Raw genomic sequence first — 16,914 nt, 5'->3', positions numbered from 1 at the left:
TAAAAACAAGACTGCTTCATGGTTACACATCTGTGTATAGAGGCTCTGAAAATTTTGCAGCTAACTCCTTCCTTGGCAAGACGACAGTGCCACCCTTATTGCTCATTGAAGAAATATCTATCCTAGAAATGAAACACCAACACAAGAATGAGAAAAAAAACAGATGAGAAAGATGGAAATAGATGGCCTCAACCTTTAGCCCCCGTGTCAGGAATTTATTCTGCCTTTGAAAATGTTTGGTTTAGTCTTCTGACTCAGATTTTCAGAGGGCTTTTATAATCCTTCAGCAGTGCACCTGTCGGTTAATCCCTTGTTATAATCTATCTTGGATCACCTCACGGAGAGAAGAGCTGATGGATACGCTCCCAGCTCTCTGTGGACTGGCAGAATGAATCATTCTTTAGACACTGAGGATGCACTGGGGGTCAGGACAGAGGTGACACGAGCCAGCACTAAGACTGAGGGACCTCTCCCCCCAGATACAAAGCAGAGTAGAGGATCTTTGCTACCTCCTTGCATCTTCCCTTGAGAACAGAATATATGCTTCCATTTTCTATACACACTCCCTACTTTTTTTTTCCTTTTCAGACTCCCCTTTAGCAACACATAGTAAATTAAACCTTGCAAGTGGCCCGATTCTACAAGAAACAAGACTCACTCCAGTGTAATAAAGGTGTTCAAGAGGTGGTGAAACCGTATGTTTCCACCACCTAAATCACCACAGACATTCTGCACTTTCATGGCATTTGGTCTTTTTCTTTCTCTCTCTCTGTTTTATTTAAAAGAAATGCAAATATAAATTCACGACAAAACTAAGAGCTGCCATTCTCTTTTTTCTTGGAAAGGACACTTGACATAATTTTCATGAAAGCAAGCTAAGGTAAAACATACAGCCAAATTGATGTAGAGACAAAAATACACACCAACTGGAGAATTCTCTTAGAATTCCATCTTTTTTCCCCCAGTTTCCTTCCCCCCCCGCCCTTAAGTTTAAAATAACATATAAATACCTGTTTCTGTTGCCAGAGAGCAGCTTATGTTGCCAACATAAGTATTTAGGAACAGAAGCCAAACTATTACTGTAAAATAACAGTAAGGAGGTAACAAATAGGTGTGCGTAGACTGTAACATCTTCAATTCCTTCCATATGTAGCCTATCCCATAATTATTTCTCAACAGAGTATTGTGACAAACATGAAAATTTCTGCCTCCTCACATCCATCTGCGGAGCCTTGTTTTAATTTTGTGGCTCGGAAGGTTTGTAGCACCATATCAGAGATCCTTGTTCATTTTGCAGGCTGCAAACACCAGGATTTCTGGATACCTTCTTAAAGACAGGATGATGAGGTGTTCTTCCATAAAATCTACTAAAGAAACTGGCTTTTTTTTCACCCCTCTCTTCTGGCAGTACCTCAGAGATAACAAGATGGTAATTATGAGGAAAGTGGATGTCTAAATGGTGATCCACTGGAATAACATGAAAATCTGACACACTACAGCCTAAAATAACACTTTGTACCCTCTGAACTATATATAGATTTGTCTGTAGATCTTTTTTATCCCTTTTTCAATTTTTTTTCAGATAGTAAAAGTGCTCTAAAAAGGGAAAAGAGACAAAATATAAGAAAATTCATAGAAGTCTAGCTGGTCTAGGGAAAAGAAGTGTGATAAGGTTAAGACTGCACTGTGGCTCCTGTCTGAGTATTGATAAACAGCTACTGAGGATGTGGAGCTAGATACTCCAGTACCTCCCTAATACCATGGGAGGGATGCAAATCTTTAGTCCTTCCCCTGAAGCAGTTTTATTTAGGAAACTTCACACTCTTGCTATAAATGAAAACATTTATTGCAACAGGAGAGAGTAACCCAGGGACCCATGGGGATATGAGTCTTCACAACCTTTGCTTTCTTAGACTGATTAGCAGTTTATAAGCTTATTAAAGGTGACAGGGATCTCTTAGGAAAAGATACTAGGGATTACGGATCTCTTAGGAAATTATTTTCCCCCTGAAGTGCCTGTGGGTAGACCCTCAGTTGTTTTGTAGTCCTTACAAACATTCAGCACTGGTTGCTTTCTATGTCATTTTATAAAGATGTAGCCCCCCTCACTTGAAGATATCAGACTTCTAAAAGAGAGATCCCTTGTGAGTGAATTTGTTGCCAGCACATTAAAACCTGAGTTTTGACTCCTGGCACGGGGCCTTAATGGCAAAAGGTCTTCTCAGGGCTGTAACTCGTTCAAGCTGGAACATCCACAGAGTGACGGGTGGAGACGAAGCATCAGGAGAGTGTCTGGGGAGGAAAGGCAGACCTTTCCTCTATCCAGCACCCTTCCCATTCTCATTCATGAAAAGCAATCTGCCCTTTGCCAGGACCTCAGAAAGAGCTGTGCTTGCTCATTTCTTCCCAGCTCCCTTTTTATGGGAGTAAAGGAACGCTCTGCGGTGATGCAAACAGGAAAGGATGGCTCTGCAGAGAAGTGTGACCACTCTCTCCTTACGATAAGAGTAAAGGTGAGCAATCTAAGCATTTACAAGAGTCTGGAGCAGAACTCAATCCAGATTCTTAAACTGGATACACTCAGTTGATCTCTTGCAAATTTCTCCATTTCCATTTGGAGGAGAAATTCCATTATGAGCCAAGGGATTCTGAAGGGACAGCATTTGTTCACATGGATCTGAGGTGAGGAATCAACACCGTATGTTCCTTCAAAAACACTTTATTGTGAGAGTCCAGTGTTACGTGCACAGCACAAAGATATCCTAATCAGCTTGGCCACCAGGAATGAGGTTGATCCACTTGCCTGTCTAGACACTGCCTTTATCTAAAGGAATGTGCATGGATAAAGGGAAAACCCCAACAAAACCAGAAAGATGAAAGCATAGTTTTGTGGGGTTTGGGTGTACTTTACACTGCAAACACATCACACAGAGCATAGTTTTAGCAATGCAACTGCTATCAAATATTGTTGAAAATATTGACACCTGAAGCCTGATGCAGGGCTGCCTGTTTAATTACTTACTCTCAGGCAGTGCATTTGAGAGTTTGTAAAGAAGGAAATTTTTTTTTAATTGAGGAATAGAAAGTATTTATTAAAATGTAAACAGTACAATCGATTAGAAATTGTATTCCCAAAACAAACAAAAAAACCCCTCCAAAAAACCACAAACAAAAAAAAAAAGCAGCAGCCTCAGAAAAACAGTATTTTAGCAGAAATGCATCTTAATTAATTTGCAATGGTGAAAACAGCAAACAATTACCAAAAAAAAGCATCTGCCACACTATGTAATGTTTCAGTAATGCCACAGCTACCTTCAAGAAAAGCCTCCAATAAATCATATTAACTCATGATTCCTACCAGAGATCCTTTCCAATCTTCTTTACTGGCTTCAGGGTACCATATTCCTCACCTGCTGAGGCCTTTTCTATTAACTAGGCCAATTCTAAAATAAAGTGAACTATTATTATTTGTACATCCCACTTACTACTAATTTCCATACATTTACCCCATGTCTTGCTTGCTTCTGTAACATAATAACAAAAATGTGTCTGTGTAAAAGATCAAGATTTAAGCCAACGAGTCAAGGACTAAAATGCAGAGCTCCCCTTAAAGTTCAAGAGGGGGACCAAAGCTGAGAATCAAGGCATCTGCATGTTCTTCTGCAACAATGAAAGTGCAGTTCAAGTAGAAAAGAATACGGTACCTGAAGTAAATTAGACTCTACCTTCTGAATCTTAATTCAGATTTATAATCCTCAGAAACATCTAAATAAGATGTCCTTGAAAAAGAAGAAGCAACCCTAAATATTCCTTTTATTTATTGCTGTTTAATATATAATCATGGAATGGTTTGGGTTGGAAGGGACCTTAAAGATCATGTCATTCCAACCCTCCTGCCATGGGCAGGGACACCTTCCACGAGACCAGATTCATCCAACCTGGGCTTGAACACTTCCAAGGATGGAGCATCCATATGTTTCTTTAAAGCATCATTATTTAAAAACTTTAAACTGTATAAGTTATAAAACCTACAAGCATTTCCATGCACTTACTGAACCTAAAAGAAAGAAAAAGCAGCTTAGGTTATCGTTAAATTAAAAAAAATATATATATTTGCCTCTTTGTAATTTGCATGTCCTCTCAAACTTCTCAGTTTTTTTCCTAAATATTGAACTGCTTGTCTTTTTCCTCCTACAAATATCATGCCCACTTCTTCCACAACGTCAACCAAAAACCAATTGACTATTAGTGATGGATTACCCTACAACAATGCAAGTGATGAACTTTTATAATAACCCTTTCCTTCCAGTTCCTTCAGGCAATATTAATTTGCATGTAAATTAATAAAATAAAAGTGTGGAAGCACAACTCAAGGGAGCTAAGACAATTCCGTGTTATTCCAGCAAGTTGGCTTGAGAAAAACATCTTTTTTTTTTTTTTTTCCCCTCCCTCCAGTCTTGGACATTGTGGCATCTAGCTTGTTTTCCTTCTATATGGAAAATTTTTCCAGACCCCTATTTTTCCCTGTTGAAGCCACAGCAGTGTGTTTAAGAGTTACTGCAGAAGTGTAATCACAGTTGCAGGTCTTGGCTCACAGGCTCTGAGGGTTTTGCTAAGGGCTGCACAACAGCATCCCACTTCCCAGCACACCAGTATCCAGTCACAGTCAAGGGCTTTGGATCTCTGTTATTTAACACAGGATAAATAGACTGGCAAGCCAAAATGACTGATGAGACATCTGATATGAAATATCACTGTTTGAAATAGCAGTAATGGGGAAAACCAAGTAAGAATAAGCGACATCTAAGGTCTTACTTACCATAAATTCCGGTTGAAATACAGGGAAAGGCCTGTAAAACAAATGAAAAGGAAAACAAAAATCAGTGGGATTTCTGTTTGCTGAACTTTTTATCAAAACCAAGAGTGTTTTTAGATGGCTGTTTTTCAACACCCGGAGATTACGTGTTGTAGCGTTCACTGTTCTGGCAGTCAAATCGTAAGCATTCTCATGTCATTATATGAAACATATTCCATATGTTTTCCTTGCTGCCATGTTAATAAAGCTGTACTCTTTTTCTCACCTTGAGCTATGAGCAACATTTGAACCCAGAATTGTTCTTAAAACTGCCTTTTGAGCTAAAAATTAATGCCATGAGCTAAAAATTAACGCCATACGCTACTACAGTAGAAAAAAAAGAGTAGTATTATCTGGGTAGAGTTAAACAATGTTTCTTCAGCAGCAAAATAAGCTTGGCCAGCTTAAACCTTGCCCTGCCTCTTTGCCATGCCCTCATTTACTATAACCTCCTTTTTTGATCCAGAGCCTTTCATTTTTAACCTCGGTTCTTTCAAACATGTGGTTTATGGTGCAGCCCAACACAGCTGTACTGCTACAAGACAAAGGCTTGAAAACTGGTGCAGGGGGGGGAACTGGAAGATGCTGGGTGAAAAGAGAGGGTACATTTTTGAGTCAGCTTGGACCTCAAAGAAAATGCATCATGAAACAAGAGATATTACAGACCCTGTGCCAGTGAGAACAGTAATTTACATTTTTCCTCGCTGTACGTGTGTTGTCTCCAGATTTGCATTTCTGTGAGCCAGAGTCAGTTTTCCACCAGGAGAAACCAAAGCTGTGGTTTCACAAGAGAGACAATTTTCTTTGTATTCAGCTGATATGTGATATCACCTTTGCCTCCCACCTCTGGACTGACAGCAAACACAGCTCAGAGGTATGAGAGCACCTGGGACCAAAGTCTCAAATATCCACCCTGAGGCTCCCTCCAGATCCCCCAGCAATGAGTCATCATACAAAAGAAAGGAATTCTTCTTTACTTAATCACACAGGAAAACATTATTCAAAGCTAATGCTTGCTTTATATTTAACCAGGGAATTAATTAGGGAATGGTGATTAAGAAAGGAGAGGTCTAATGGAAAGAATACATCCTACCCTCCGCTCTGAAAATACCTAAGTAAAATAAAGTGGAAGAGAATTATAGTCTCATTCCTTCTCACAACCACTACAACTTACATCCTGAAAAATACTTAGCTTTGTAGTTTGTACCCAATAAATCACAACGAATCAGCTTTTTAAGGAAATGAGGAAGGGAGTAGAAAAAAAACCCCAAACACCACCACATGGTTACAGAGCTCAGGCTGAGGTGACAATAGATGCTCCAGCAATAAGAGAGAGGTATAAAGGACGATTTTGTCCAGTTTAGAAACAGATTTTACAATTCACCACTGTTGAAGTTCAACATGTTAAGAGGTAATCGCTCCAAACAAGTGTTTTGGTTTCCATTCTTTGCAGAATTTGAGGAACAGCACAGGATTAGATATTCATTTGCCTCAGGAAGTGAATAACAGAGCCTTCAAGGCTCCTTCTCTTACTGGCCCCACAACTCTGGTAAGGCAAAACAGTTCAAAACTCCATCAATCCTTGGCTCCTTGGGAAACACCCCACGTGGTGCCTATGGGAAGTAGCACCACTACTAATTTCAGATCCCCACTAGTGACAAAGCCACCCACCTGGAGGACTTGGGCTGGGGTGGCTCTGCAGCCCCTGGGCTGCAGATTCATCCCCACTGCAAAGCAAAGGGTATCAGGCTGATACATCATCCAAGATAATGAATCATTAAGGTTGGAAAAGACTTGTAAGATCATTGAGTCCAACTGTTAAATGAATCTACTTTAAGCCCTGCTGGTGACCTTGAAGGGATTTACAAGACTGGCTGCTGCACTGTGGGATAGGCTCAGCACACACTGCCAACATCTGGCACCACAGCTGAATGTTGGGGGGCATGGAGCTGGTGCCAGGGGACCAGGCTTCCTTCTCAGCTTTGCTTGAAGAGGAAACAACTGCATTTCCAGCAGTGCATGGCAGACACTTGTCGCATTAGTTCATCTCCACCCTCAAACACGCTGTTCCGAGGCCACTCAGCGAACACTGCCTGGCAATTTGTGTGTCTTGTGTGTTTCTTAATACTTCAAAATTACTGTGCAGACACATCACAACCATTACCTTGCTTTCAGTTCCTGTCATGCAGCTGAAACGTATCTGAAATGGAGCTACAAGAGTGTATAAAATCCCATCAAGCTCCTTTGGAACATGGGTCTGTGCCATAACTCAGATGAGCTCTGCCCTCTCCCTCATTCAGAGACCATCACAGCACATAACCAGCAGATGTAATTTCGTAAAATGTGACAGTGCTTTTATTCATTCAAGAAAGACCCGTGCCCGAGATCACATATCAACTGTGTTTCCTCTTGGCTCCTAGGGAGACAATTTAGTCTAGATGCCAGGTTGAAATTACTGGCAGAGCAGTGATGGGGAATTCACAGCATGCATATCAACATCCTACAATATTTGGCTTATGGACAAAAGATGTTAAGGTTTCTAACCTTTTCTGTGCATAATAATAACTTAATTATATATCTAATTTCAATAAAAAATTCAGTTTCACAGTAGGAAACATTCATTCCTATTTCCACAATAAAAACGTTTCTCATCTTAATTTGTTGCCTGTAACTGCTATTTACTGACGAACCTTTAATTTCTTTGCTACTGAAATAGCGTGTTTGCTTTACTTGAGGACTAATGTGAAATGACAGCACCCAAAACAGACACAACTCTGGAGCTAAACATAAGTTAAAAAGGCAAGAGCTTCCTACTACTACTATGCTTCTGCAATCATCTAGAGAAAGAGGCCAAATTAAATCAGCTCTGTGAATACTGTAAGACTGAAATTGATTTAATTCCTGCAGGAGAGGATGTGGGCGCTCAGCCTCTGGTTCTCTTTAATCCAATGTTTCTTTACTAAGGCTGCAGCAGCAGTGCTAATTAGGATGAAATGTAATGCAGCTTCATGAGGAACATTTACAATAGTCACCATGCGGAGGCCAAGTTGGACTCTGAGACATTTCAGTGAGAAGGACCTGGGTATTTAAATGCTTAAGAGCTTATCTACATCAAGGGGTTCTAGTTCACACTGAGCTGCAATGTATTAACTGTTATACATTAGATGAATAAAATTGCTATGTCTACATGACCAGATGCCTCCTACTGCAGTCCTAATAATTGCTTCCACAGAGCAAAGACTTTCTTCAGATTAAGTGCTCAGCGTTCAGCGTCGGCATCCCAGTGTTGCTTTTGCCACAACCAAGCCACATGTAAGGTAAGTGCTTTTCTTCCAGCACAAAAAAAAATATCAAACACAAATGAGTCTTCTCTGATTTCACTGGACCACCTCATGAAGAGGACTCATTCTCATGTTTGAGAGCTATTCCTTCATGCAACTTGCATTACTGATATTCCTGTTTACCAGCCAAAGCTAAAAAACTTGAGTGCCTTAGATCCTTTCCAAAATAACACACTCTGTAAAAACACCTACCTCCAAAAAGCACAATAAACCAAACCTATAAACTTCAGGGCCTACTGTACCTCCTCAGCTGCAAAAAGTATTCACAGGTTACATACATACATACATATTTATAATATCAGTAACATCAAGCATTCAGAGTCAAGTTTTGCTGCTTTTACTAGATTAAAACATAAACCAAATGATTTTATAAACCACTAACAATAATATTATCCTATTGCCTTTTAAAAATCCTTACGCTACTATCTGAAGGAAAATAAATGAAAATGTAATTTCCCAGTCCATCTACTGACATTAATTTTATATTTGTCATGATTCTGTACTGTAATTTAACAAACAACAAATTTTGCAAGAAACTATCACTCAAAGTTATGAATAGAAAATTCCAACACAATTCCCTACACAGAAAGCAAAGAGAAAAAAATCAAATGGAAGAATTGAGTAAGAAAATGTTTAAACTCAGTTTTCATTACAGACAATATTAGCATGTTTATTAATGTGCCTTTAAAGAAGGAAAGGTAATTATTGCCTCAAAAATGAGTCAATGTCTTGAACACAGCAGGTCACACAGAAGCCTTTAGGCATTTGTTTGAGCTCCCTCATTCACACACTGGCAGGTTCTCTTTATCAGAGTCAAATACTGGGCATGCAAGTGCCAAAAAAAAGTTGGAGGGTATTTTCCCATATTTTACAAGTCTAAAAGTTTACACTCCAACAATAGGGAGGTTGTCAAAGGATGCTGACAGCTGATACAATGCTGGTCAAGCAACTACAGCTGAAGTTCAGATTCAGACCCGAAACATCCTCTCTGTATTGTGGGTCAGGGCTCCTCTGTGCACCCTCATTTACAAAAATGGAAGTTCACGTTGCACAAAAGGACAGTGGGTTTAGAAAATGATACAGAGCAATAATCAAATTTCAAGTAAAAATCTAACGGCTGTGTGGCAAATGATTATTGAGAGAGCAAACCTGTCACAAAGCTACTGACAGCTGACTGAAGGACTCCTGTTTAGCTGAAAGGATTTGCAAAAAGTGCACAGAGAACTTCATCATCACTCAGAAAACACACAAATCTAAAACAAATGTCGGTCAGGTTTTCTGAGGGTCTCCACAAGTTTCCCCGCCTTGCTGGTGACACTGCTCCAGGTAAGTTTCCAGGTAAGGCTGAGGTTTTTCTCTTTATTTACACAAAAGGACACTTACTGAAAGAGGCCACCTGAGAGGTTAAAAGGGCAAAAAGAATATCTTTAATCTTTCCTGTTAACCAAACTAAGCAGATCAGGGCCTGCAGGGGAGGGTCTTTCTTTGATGACCTGTTTGCCAAAAAGGTGGCAACGTTCTCATTATCAAATTATGTGTCTCATCTTACACAGTTAATGACAATTTTGTTTTATTTTTTATTGAAATAATTAAAATCTTCAACCAAACAATGAACATTCAACAATGAGTATGGGGGAAAAAAAAATTCAAAGGAATCACTACCAAAATTTACAAATTATTTTTAGCATCTGTGTGTTCTAACTTTATATGAATTTAAAATAGATTTTTGAAGACATCGAAACCAGCTGCAACAGAAACTTACACAAGACAGTAGACCACTGCAATATGGAGTTAAGACAATTCACTACGTGGGGAATGCCACAAAATTTTTATTTTAAAATTTTCAAATTTATCATCTTTCAGTCATTAAAAGTAATAGCTCAATTTACTGCCTGGATAGAGGTCTGGACTGAAAGTTGGTCAAATAATTTGATTTCCCCACATACAAACTCGGTTGTGGGGTGAGGGTTGCCCGTTTTTTTCCTAAACTATTTGAATATTTGTAGTTAGAATGAAAAACTTGTAGGGGAGCTAGGAACTAACAGTTTGGCACACATTTTTAAAAATCATCATCCTTTATATTTAGGAATACTTAGATAGGAAACCCAACCACTCAAAGTAGGGCCACCTAAAGCCAGTTACCCAGAACTATGGCCAGTAAGGCTGGCATATCTGCAAGGATGGAGACTCTACAGCATCTATGGGCAACTTCTGCTGTTTGGCCAATCGGAGATTACTTCTTATGTTTTAACACATGTCTTCCCAGCTCTGTGTTGTCTGAAGACTCCCTGGGGTGCTTTCTCCCCCAACATCGGAGTCACTAAGGAAGATCTTTAATAGCCTTGGCCCACTGTTGCCCTTTGGGGTGCACAACTAGTGACTCTCTTCCAGCTGGAGTTCGTGCCACTGCCCACAATCCTGTAAATCCCAGTAGCTCAGCCAGTTTTCAGTCCACCTCTTGCACAGCAAAAACATTAGACAAAAATACAACTATTGGGTTTAAAAGACAGCATCTGCCTAGAATGTTCAGAAGCCATTGCAGTTGAAGCACCAATTAAAGCAGAAAAAACATAGATGATAAGGAAAGAATAAAACATCAAATGAGAACTTGGAGCAGATTTATTTTTTCTTTCTATAACACCCCATGCCAAAGAAGGCTTGAAATCAATGACAAACTGATTTTGAGCCACATCTGTGATGTGCTTTTAGCCCCAGTAAAGAACAGTTATGAGTTTTCTTCATGCCGAAGAGCAAGAAATTAAAAATCCCCTTTTTGCCTTTTTCAAGAACAGAAAAGAACATTCACCTACGAGCCCCATATTCCATCAGTCTCTCAGTGCTGCAGAGCACAGAGCAGTTGCTTCTAGAGTCCCTGAACTCCCAGTGTCTAATTATTTTGGGAAGAGCAGCTTGAAAATGCAACTTCCTACACAAGAACAACACAGAAACAGCCCTTATTACTTTTTTTTTCTAAATGAAGGTTATCGACTATTTTCAGAAGTCTAATAATACGTTTAATAAAACTCCCTTCGAAAACCCCCGTTGTGTTAAGGGATTCCATTCCTTCAAGCCACCTGCACAAGTGGCATCTCATCCCCACCGGCATAATTCTACTGACAATATCCCATGGGATCCATAGACCTCATCTTACGTGTGTATCGCTAAGAGGAAAGCTGGGATCCAGCTTCATCTCTGCTGAGCTGGACTTCTGGTCTGAGGTTCCCTCTCCAGTCAGTAAAGAGGGTAATTCAGCTGTTTCAGGTCAAATGAATGGCTCTCGTGGGGAACTGCTGACTACAGAGTGAAGGTAGATACCCAAGCTAATTTAGGTGAAACAAATCTTTCCCTGAGCACAGGAAATCATATGTGCTTGCCAGAAAGCAGATTCAGGAACTCTCTCTTCTCTCCTGAGTCCTAACCGCAGGAATATTATTTCCATTGATTCAATACAAATTTCCTTGTAATGAAAAATGTTGAGCCAGACTTCTCCAGCTTTATGAGATGATCCTGCATGGTAGTCAGCCTCACAGGTGTGATGGCAAAGGAGAGCTTAAAACAGCCCAGGAAAAGGTCTGTCTGCACAATTCTGCCTCCGACAGGGATACTCACATGCCAGCACTGAGCAGGCACCTCCAGGCCAGCAAATCCATTCTCTTTATCCAAAGGACTAATTAAGAACTACACAGCATCCTCAGTTCTGTGCACTGGTCTCACTTCCAGGAGCATAGCTGGAAGGATCAGATCTGTTAGCCCCAGTCTAGGCTCCTCGTAGTCCAGGGAGGTTTCCAGCCCAGGAGATGCCAATGCTGGGCCATACATTGTGCTCAGAAAACACAGGCATTGCAAGCCTGGCCCGAGCCCACATGGGCTGGTAGGAGAAGGCACATCTAATGCAGCATCAGCACTTCCACCATACAGGTCATTAATACTTACTAATACCTTCCTAACAAGCTTGGGTTTAGCGTCTAGTTTTTGTCTCATTCGAATCAATATTGTGCCACAGCTACAGATCAATACTTGGTTTACATTTATAATATTTTCAAATTAAAAGAAAAATGAGTAAGAATCCACAGGACTAAATACAAAAACATCAGAAAGGAGATACTCAGTGACAAAAGTATTTACTGACCACAGTGACAATAATTGCTTCATCCTTAACAGCAGGTTAGCCTGTCCTTACTGCTTCATCTAAACCAACACACCCAAGGAAATACCGCTGCACCTGTACTGTGGTTTGATTCAGATCTGAGCCAACCTTGCAAGAAAAAGTCATTAAATGACATTAACGTAGTACTGAGATCATACTCTGACAACCAAGAATAATGAGGTAAATTAAGGGCAGATGGATATTGAGGCTTTCCTCTAAATGTCCTTAATTTTGTAGGTTTTAGACATACTGTCTCCTGAACCTCAGTGCAATTTTAGTTTTACTATTTGTGATATTTATAGCTCCCATTTATATAAGTAATATGTAATTTTAATGCAGGTCTAATAGTTCCAGCTGCCATTGACACAGATTGTAAAATGAAAAAGGGAGAATACCTTGTTGGGTAGGATGCTATTTTATATCCTCCCTGCCACCTTAACCACTGTAATACAGTGGGTTAATGTCTTATTTGGATTCCAACCTTGTCAACACATCAAAGATCCTCCCAGGTGAAGAGGAACAGGGCTGTGCAATTGATCTCTCCTAACCTGGAATGTCTGTGTCACTCTGGTCCAGGGCGAGTGACTGAAACGAGCGTTTCTTTTTGAGAGAGGTGTAGAGAGACGCCTTGAAGAAGTACACGATGATGAAAGGTATGAGACAGGAGTAGACCTTGGAAAATATCAAGGGAGATCACAGTCGAAATTGCCTTCTTTATCCCGAATAAATAACAGCAGTTGTGGATTACGCGACTGTAATTCTGTGGAGGAGGTCTGGTAACATAAATCACGATAAAGGCGACTTGAGACTCTTTTTGAAGACCAAGAAGGTTAGTGGTATATTTTAACTTATTTTCTACTGCTCCTAGGCACAGTCCCTACAGAGGTTTCTATGGCTATTGAGAGCCCCCTCAACCCAGTATTTCTCTCCTCCCTATTTATTTTCTGCTCTCACCCCACCCCAGAGTTTTTTCCTTTCCATCCTTCCGCACACTCCCTCCTGATGACAGATTGCTGCCACCCGCCCTGTTCCAAATTCACTGCTTCCATTATCACTTCCCTTACAGCTGGGGCACATCTGCTCTCAGATCCACTTTATGATTTTTCCTAAGGCCCTGCCCTGCTCTCAGCATTGCTGGAATGCCTGTGCAAGGAGAGCAGCAGCTACCGGAACCTCACCACCATCTGTGGCTTGATTCAAAGCCATTGCAGGCAGCAAGAAATCCTCAGCTTCAACTGCAGTCCAAATTCCATACCCACTGATTTTCCTCTTTCAAATTGCTGTTGAATGATACAAATAAACAAGTTGAGCTGCACCAGTATTGCCAAAAGTTGGTCAGCAACCCTGTATACCTCATTTCTGGTACAATGGGGTTGGTTCAGAAAACTACACAGTGAAAGAAGGTTTTGGGGAAATCAGTGGCACTGTGTTCAGCAGGGCACTCAGAAAATGAGGAGTCCTGAAGAGAGGCCAATCCAGGTTTGCAGGTTCTGACACATTTCCTCGTTCTGAGTAACCCCAACCAGTGTTTCTACCAAGTTGAATGAATCTGCATAATGCTTCACTTGGCACCAGTAAATGTGTCAGGATTTGTCTCAATAAAACTTCAATGTCAGTGCAAGAAAGGCCACCACACATATGGGAAAAGTAGAAAGAAAAAAAAATCAAAATCTGAAAAAATATGTCTATTTTCTCCAAGTTCTTTCAGCTTTCATTCTCTTACACACATTTATTCCTTTTCTCAAGAGGTGCTGCTGCAAAAATACAAGGCTAAAAATTTTAAATGGAAGTGTGACTTCAATTTTCCATATCCTCCTGTTTAATATAATGATCCAGGCAGGTTTTTGTATTGGATTCAAGTAATACTTAATGCCTTGTCAAATTCTTCCTATTTTCAAATGTTTTGTATGGAAATAACTGGTACGTATATTTTTAAAGTAGCAGAAACAGCAGGAGGGGAGAAAAAGCATAAAGATTTCTCTCTTTTTTTTAAATACATATTTCCCAAATGAAGAAAGCTGCACAGAGTAATCAAAATGGAACAGAAAAATACAGTTATCACTTTGATTTCCCTGTCTTTTTTGGCTGAGTTACCCCCAGATGCCCTTTTCATTTTAAAAAAACAAAAACAAAAAAACATATTGAGATCCTTATGCTGTTGCTTTGAATTCTTTTTTTTTTAAAAGAAAGACAGACACAAAAAGGTCTAATCCAGAGACACATTATTATTCAAGAAACATTACAAGGAACAACCACTTGCATTACTAATACTTTATCATTTATGCAAACTATTTAACATGAGAGACAAAAGCAGTCTATATATACAGATACATAGATATAGATATATCTACAGCCACGTGTATCCCAAATAGATACCAGCTCTGGAGAACAAATACTGTCCACAGCAGGGGGAGAAAACCAACAAAAGACCAAACAAAAAGTCAACCAAACAAAAAACCAACTCACACCAAAAAAATCTCAAAGCAGGGAGGAAAATGAATGAAATTAAAAATGCAACGTGAGGATGGTAAAGGTTTGACATGGTTAAATGGTTTTACAGTTTCATCCTTTCAAACACCAAAGAGAGATAAGAAATAACTGAAAGGTTCTGTACCATGTGCTATGGTACAGGCTGTATATGTTAGTGTAATATTAAGGCCCTAGTTGTTCTTTCTGCCTTTTCTCCAAGCACCCATTGATTTCAAGGACTGTTCTGCACATGCAGCGACTCCAGGACAGGGCTCTAATTGCTTGTGTTTTCAGACTGATGCGAAGGCACTAACATGAATACATTTCCATTTGTGCTAATGGCCAATGCTGTTTGTTTTCCTCCCCGAGAATGCTCCCCTGGTTCTTGTTCTTTTGAGGTCTGCTCCAACAGAACACTTCTGTCTTGCATTAAAATACAGTTATGAAATTCATAACTAAACAGTGCTTTAAACCATATTGTTTAATCTATGACTTTTCCTCTGACAAGTGTGAAAACGTGTGCAATGTGACAGAAGGTTCGCTATAGTAATTGCATGTTGTGATTGAATGAGAGAGTAACAACCACGGAAATAACTGTCTTGCTGAAATTGCTGCAGAAGGTAAGTTGCTCCTGCACAGTTTTAACTTATGCACCATCTGTTTCCTCAGTCCTTTAAATGTTCCTTCAACTAGTTAAAGGGATTTTATTGTTGTTCCTGTAGGCATTGCCAAATTTTCCCCGACCTTTTGCACACTGTACTTCCGAAGGAGTGTCTCTCCATCCCTTTCTGTCCCTCTCTCCCCTCAAACACTACTCACTGGGACTCGTTCATGCAACACCCACATCCGACAGACCTCCCACCCATGCTTTTTAAATTCTTGCCACATTAACCAGCAAAGAGAAGATTATATATGGGCAAAATGCGTAGGTCCCTTCGTGTATTTTTCCAGTAGATGGAGACACAGTGTTTATTTCCCTAAAAGCTGACAATTATTAACCATCAGTTCAAGAATCCAGTAATATTCAAAAATTATTGTTATAGTCAAGACTTACCCAGTTGTGAGAAAAGAAGTATATTGGGATAATAATCCCATTGTAGCCTTGAATTACAAGGCTAAATCATTTGCAATATAGCACTAAGTAGCACTACATTAAACTCAACAGATTATCAAGACTCTAATTCCATATTAAAAAACAAACAGATGATGTTAAAAAAAATGAACAAAAAAAAAAACTCTTCAGCTAAAGCACGTGCATTTTCCCCTTTACACATCAGCAAAGCACTACAACAAAATAACCAACACAATAAAACTGTGTTATTATAGCGTAGCACACAGTGGCACTACATCACATTACAAGAGTAAAAACTAAAGTTCCTTCAACTCAAACCTGCAGGTGGACAACAAAAATAAGGGATATCGGATGAAAGCAGCGAACTGGAAGTTCAAAATCAACAAAAGGAGATGCTTCTTCACATAAAGCAGCATGGATGCCACACAAACGAGAAAAGTTTATGGGAGCTGAAAAATCAATATTACGAATTCACCTAAGAAAAAGCCAATGAGGGATTTAAAGCATGAAGATAAAAAGTCCCTGAGTGATGAAGTGTTCTGACCACTGCCATTAAATGCTTACCCTGTCCTTACACTCCTCACTGAGCATCAGCTCTCGGCCAAAGCAAAGGCAGGGTATTGAGACAGGCATTTGGGCTGACCCAGCGTGGCCCTTCATACACTCTCAATAAACTTGCTGCACAGCTGTAGACAAAATTATGGACAAGCTGGCAAGAGGTGCAGGTTTTTGTGGTTTTTTGTAAGCTAAAAATCTGTGAAAATAACAAATTGCACCAGAACAACAGTAACTGCCAAACAGATAAATGCCCATAAGCCTCCTCTACCCTGCCCAACACACAGGGTTTTGGAGAGCAAGTCTTCCATCCCATTTTCTGCCGTGAATGTCCTTTTGAGCAGCTCTTCCCTGGAAAGAAGTCACCAGGCAGGGGAGTTTGTTGAGTGGTGTGCTCTTGCTTCCCCATGGAATGAACAAGGAATGTATATCACACTGGCCAATGGTAATCACAAATGGGACTACAGACACTCCT

The 16,914-nt window shown here is 39.9% G+C and overlaps 1 protein-coding gene across 4 annotated transcripts in view; it reads right to left on the bottom strand.

Annotated features, from left to right (window-relative positions):
* MACROD2 (mono-ADP ribosylhydrolase 2) overlaps positions 1-16,914 on the bottom strand; it is an 841,246-nt gene that overhangs the window by 277,455 nt on the left and 546,877 nt on the right. For all 4 annotated transcript variants that reach the window (XM_064647572.1, XM_064647573.1, XM_064647575.1 and 1 more), the window contains one exon: positions 4,820-4,850. In XM_064647572.1, coding sequence (XP_064503642.1) covers positions 4,820-4,850 — 31 coding nt within the window. The remainder of the gene's footprint in view (positions 1-4,819; positions 4,851-16,914) is intronic.

This window comes from Pseudopipra pipra, chromosome 3 (assembly GCF_036250125.1).
Source record: "Pseudopipra pipra isolate bDixPip1 chromosome 3, bDixPip1.hap1, whole genome shotgun sequence".
NCBI lineage: Eukaryota > Metazoa > Chordata > Aves > Passeriformes > Pipridae > Pseudopipra > Pseudopipra pipra.
The sequence above is the reverse complement of the archived record's forward strand: the minus strand, read 5'-3'. Positions and strand labels throughout refer to the sequence as shown.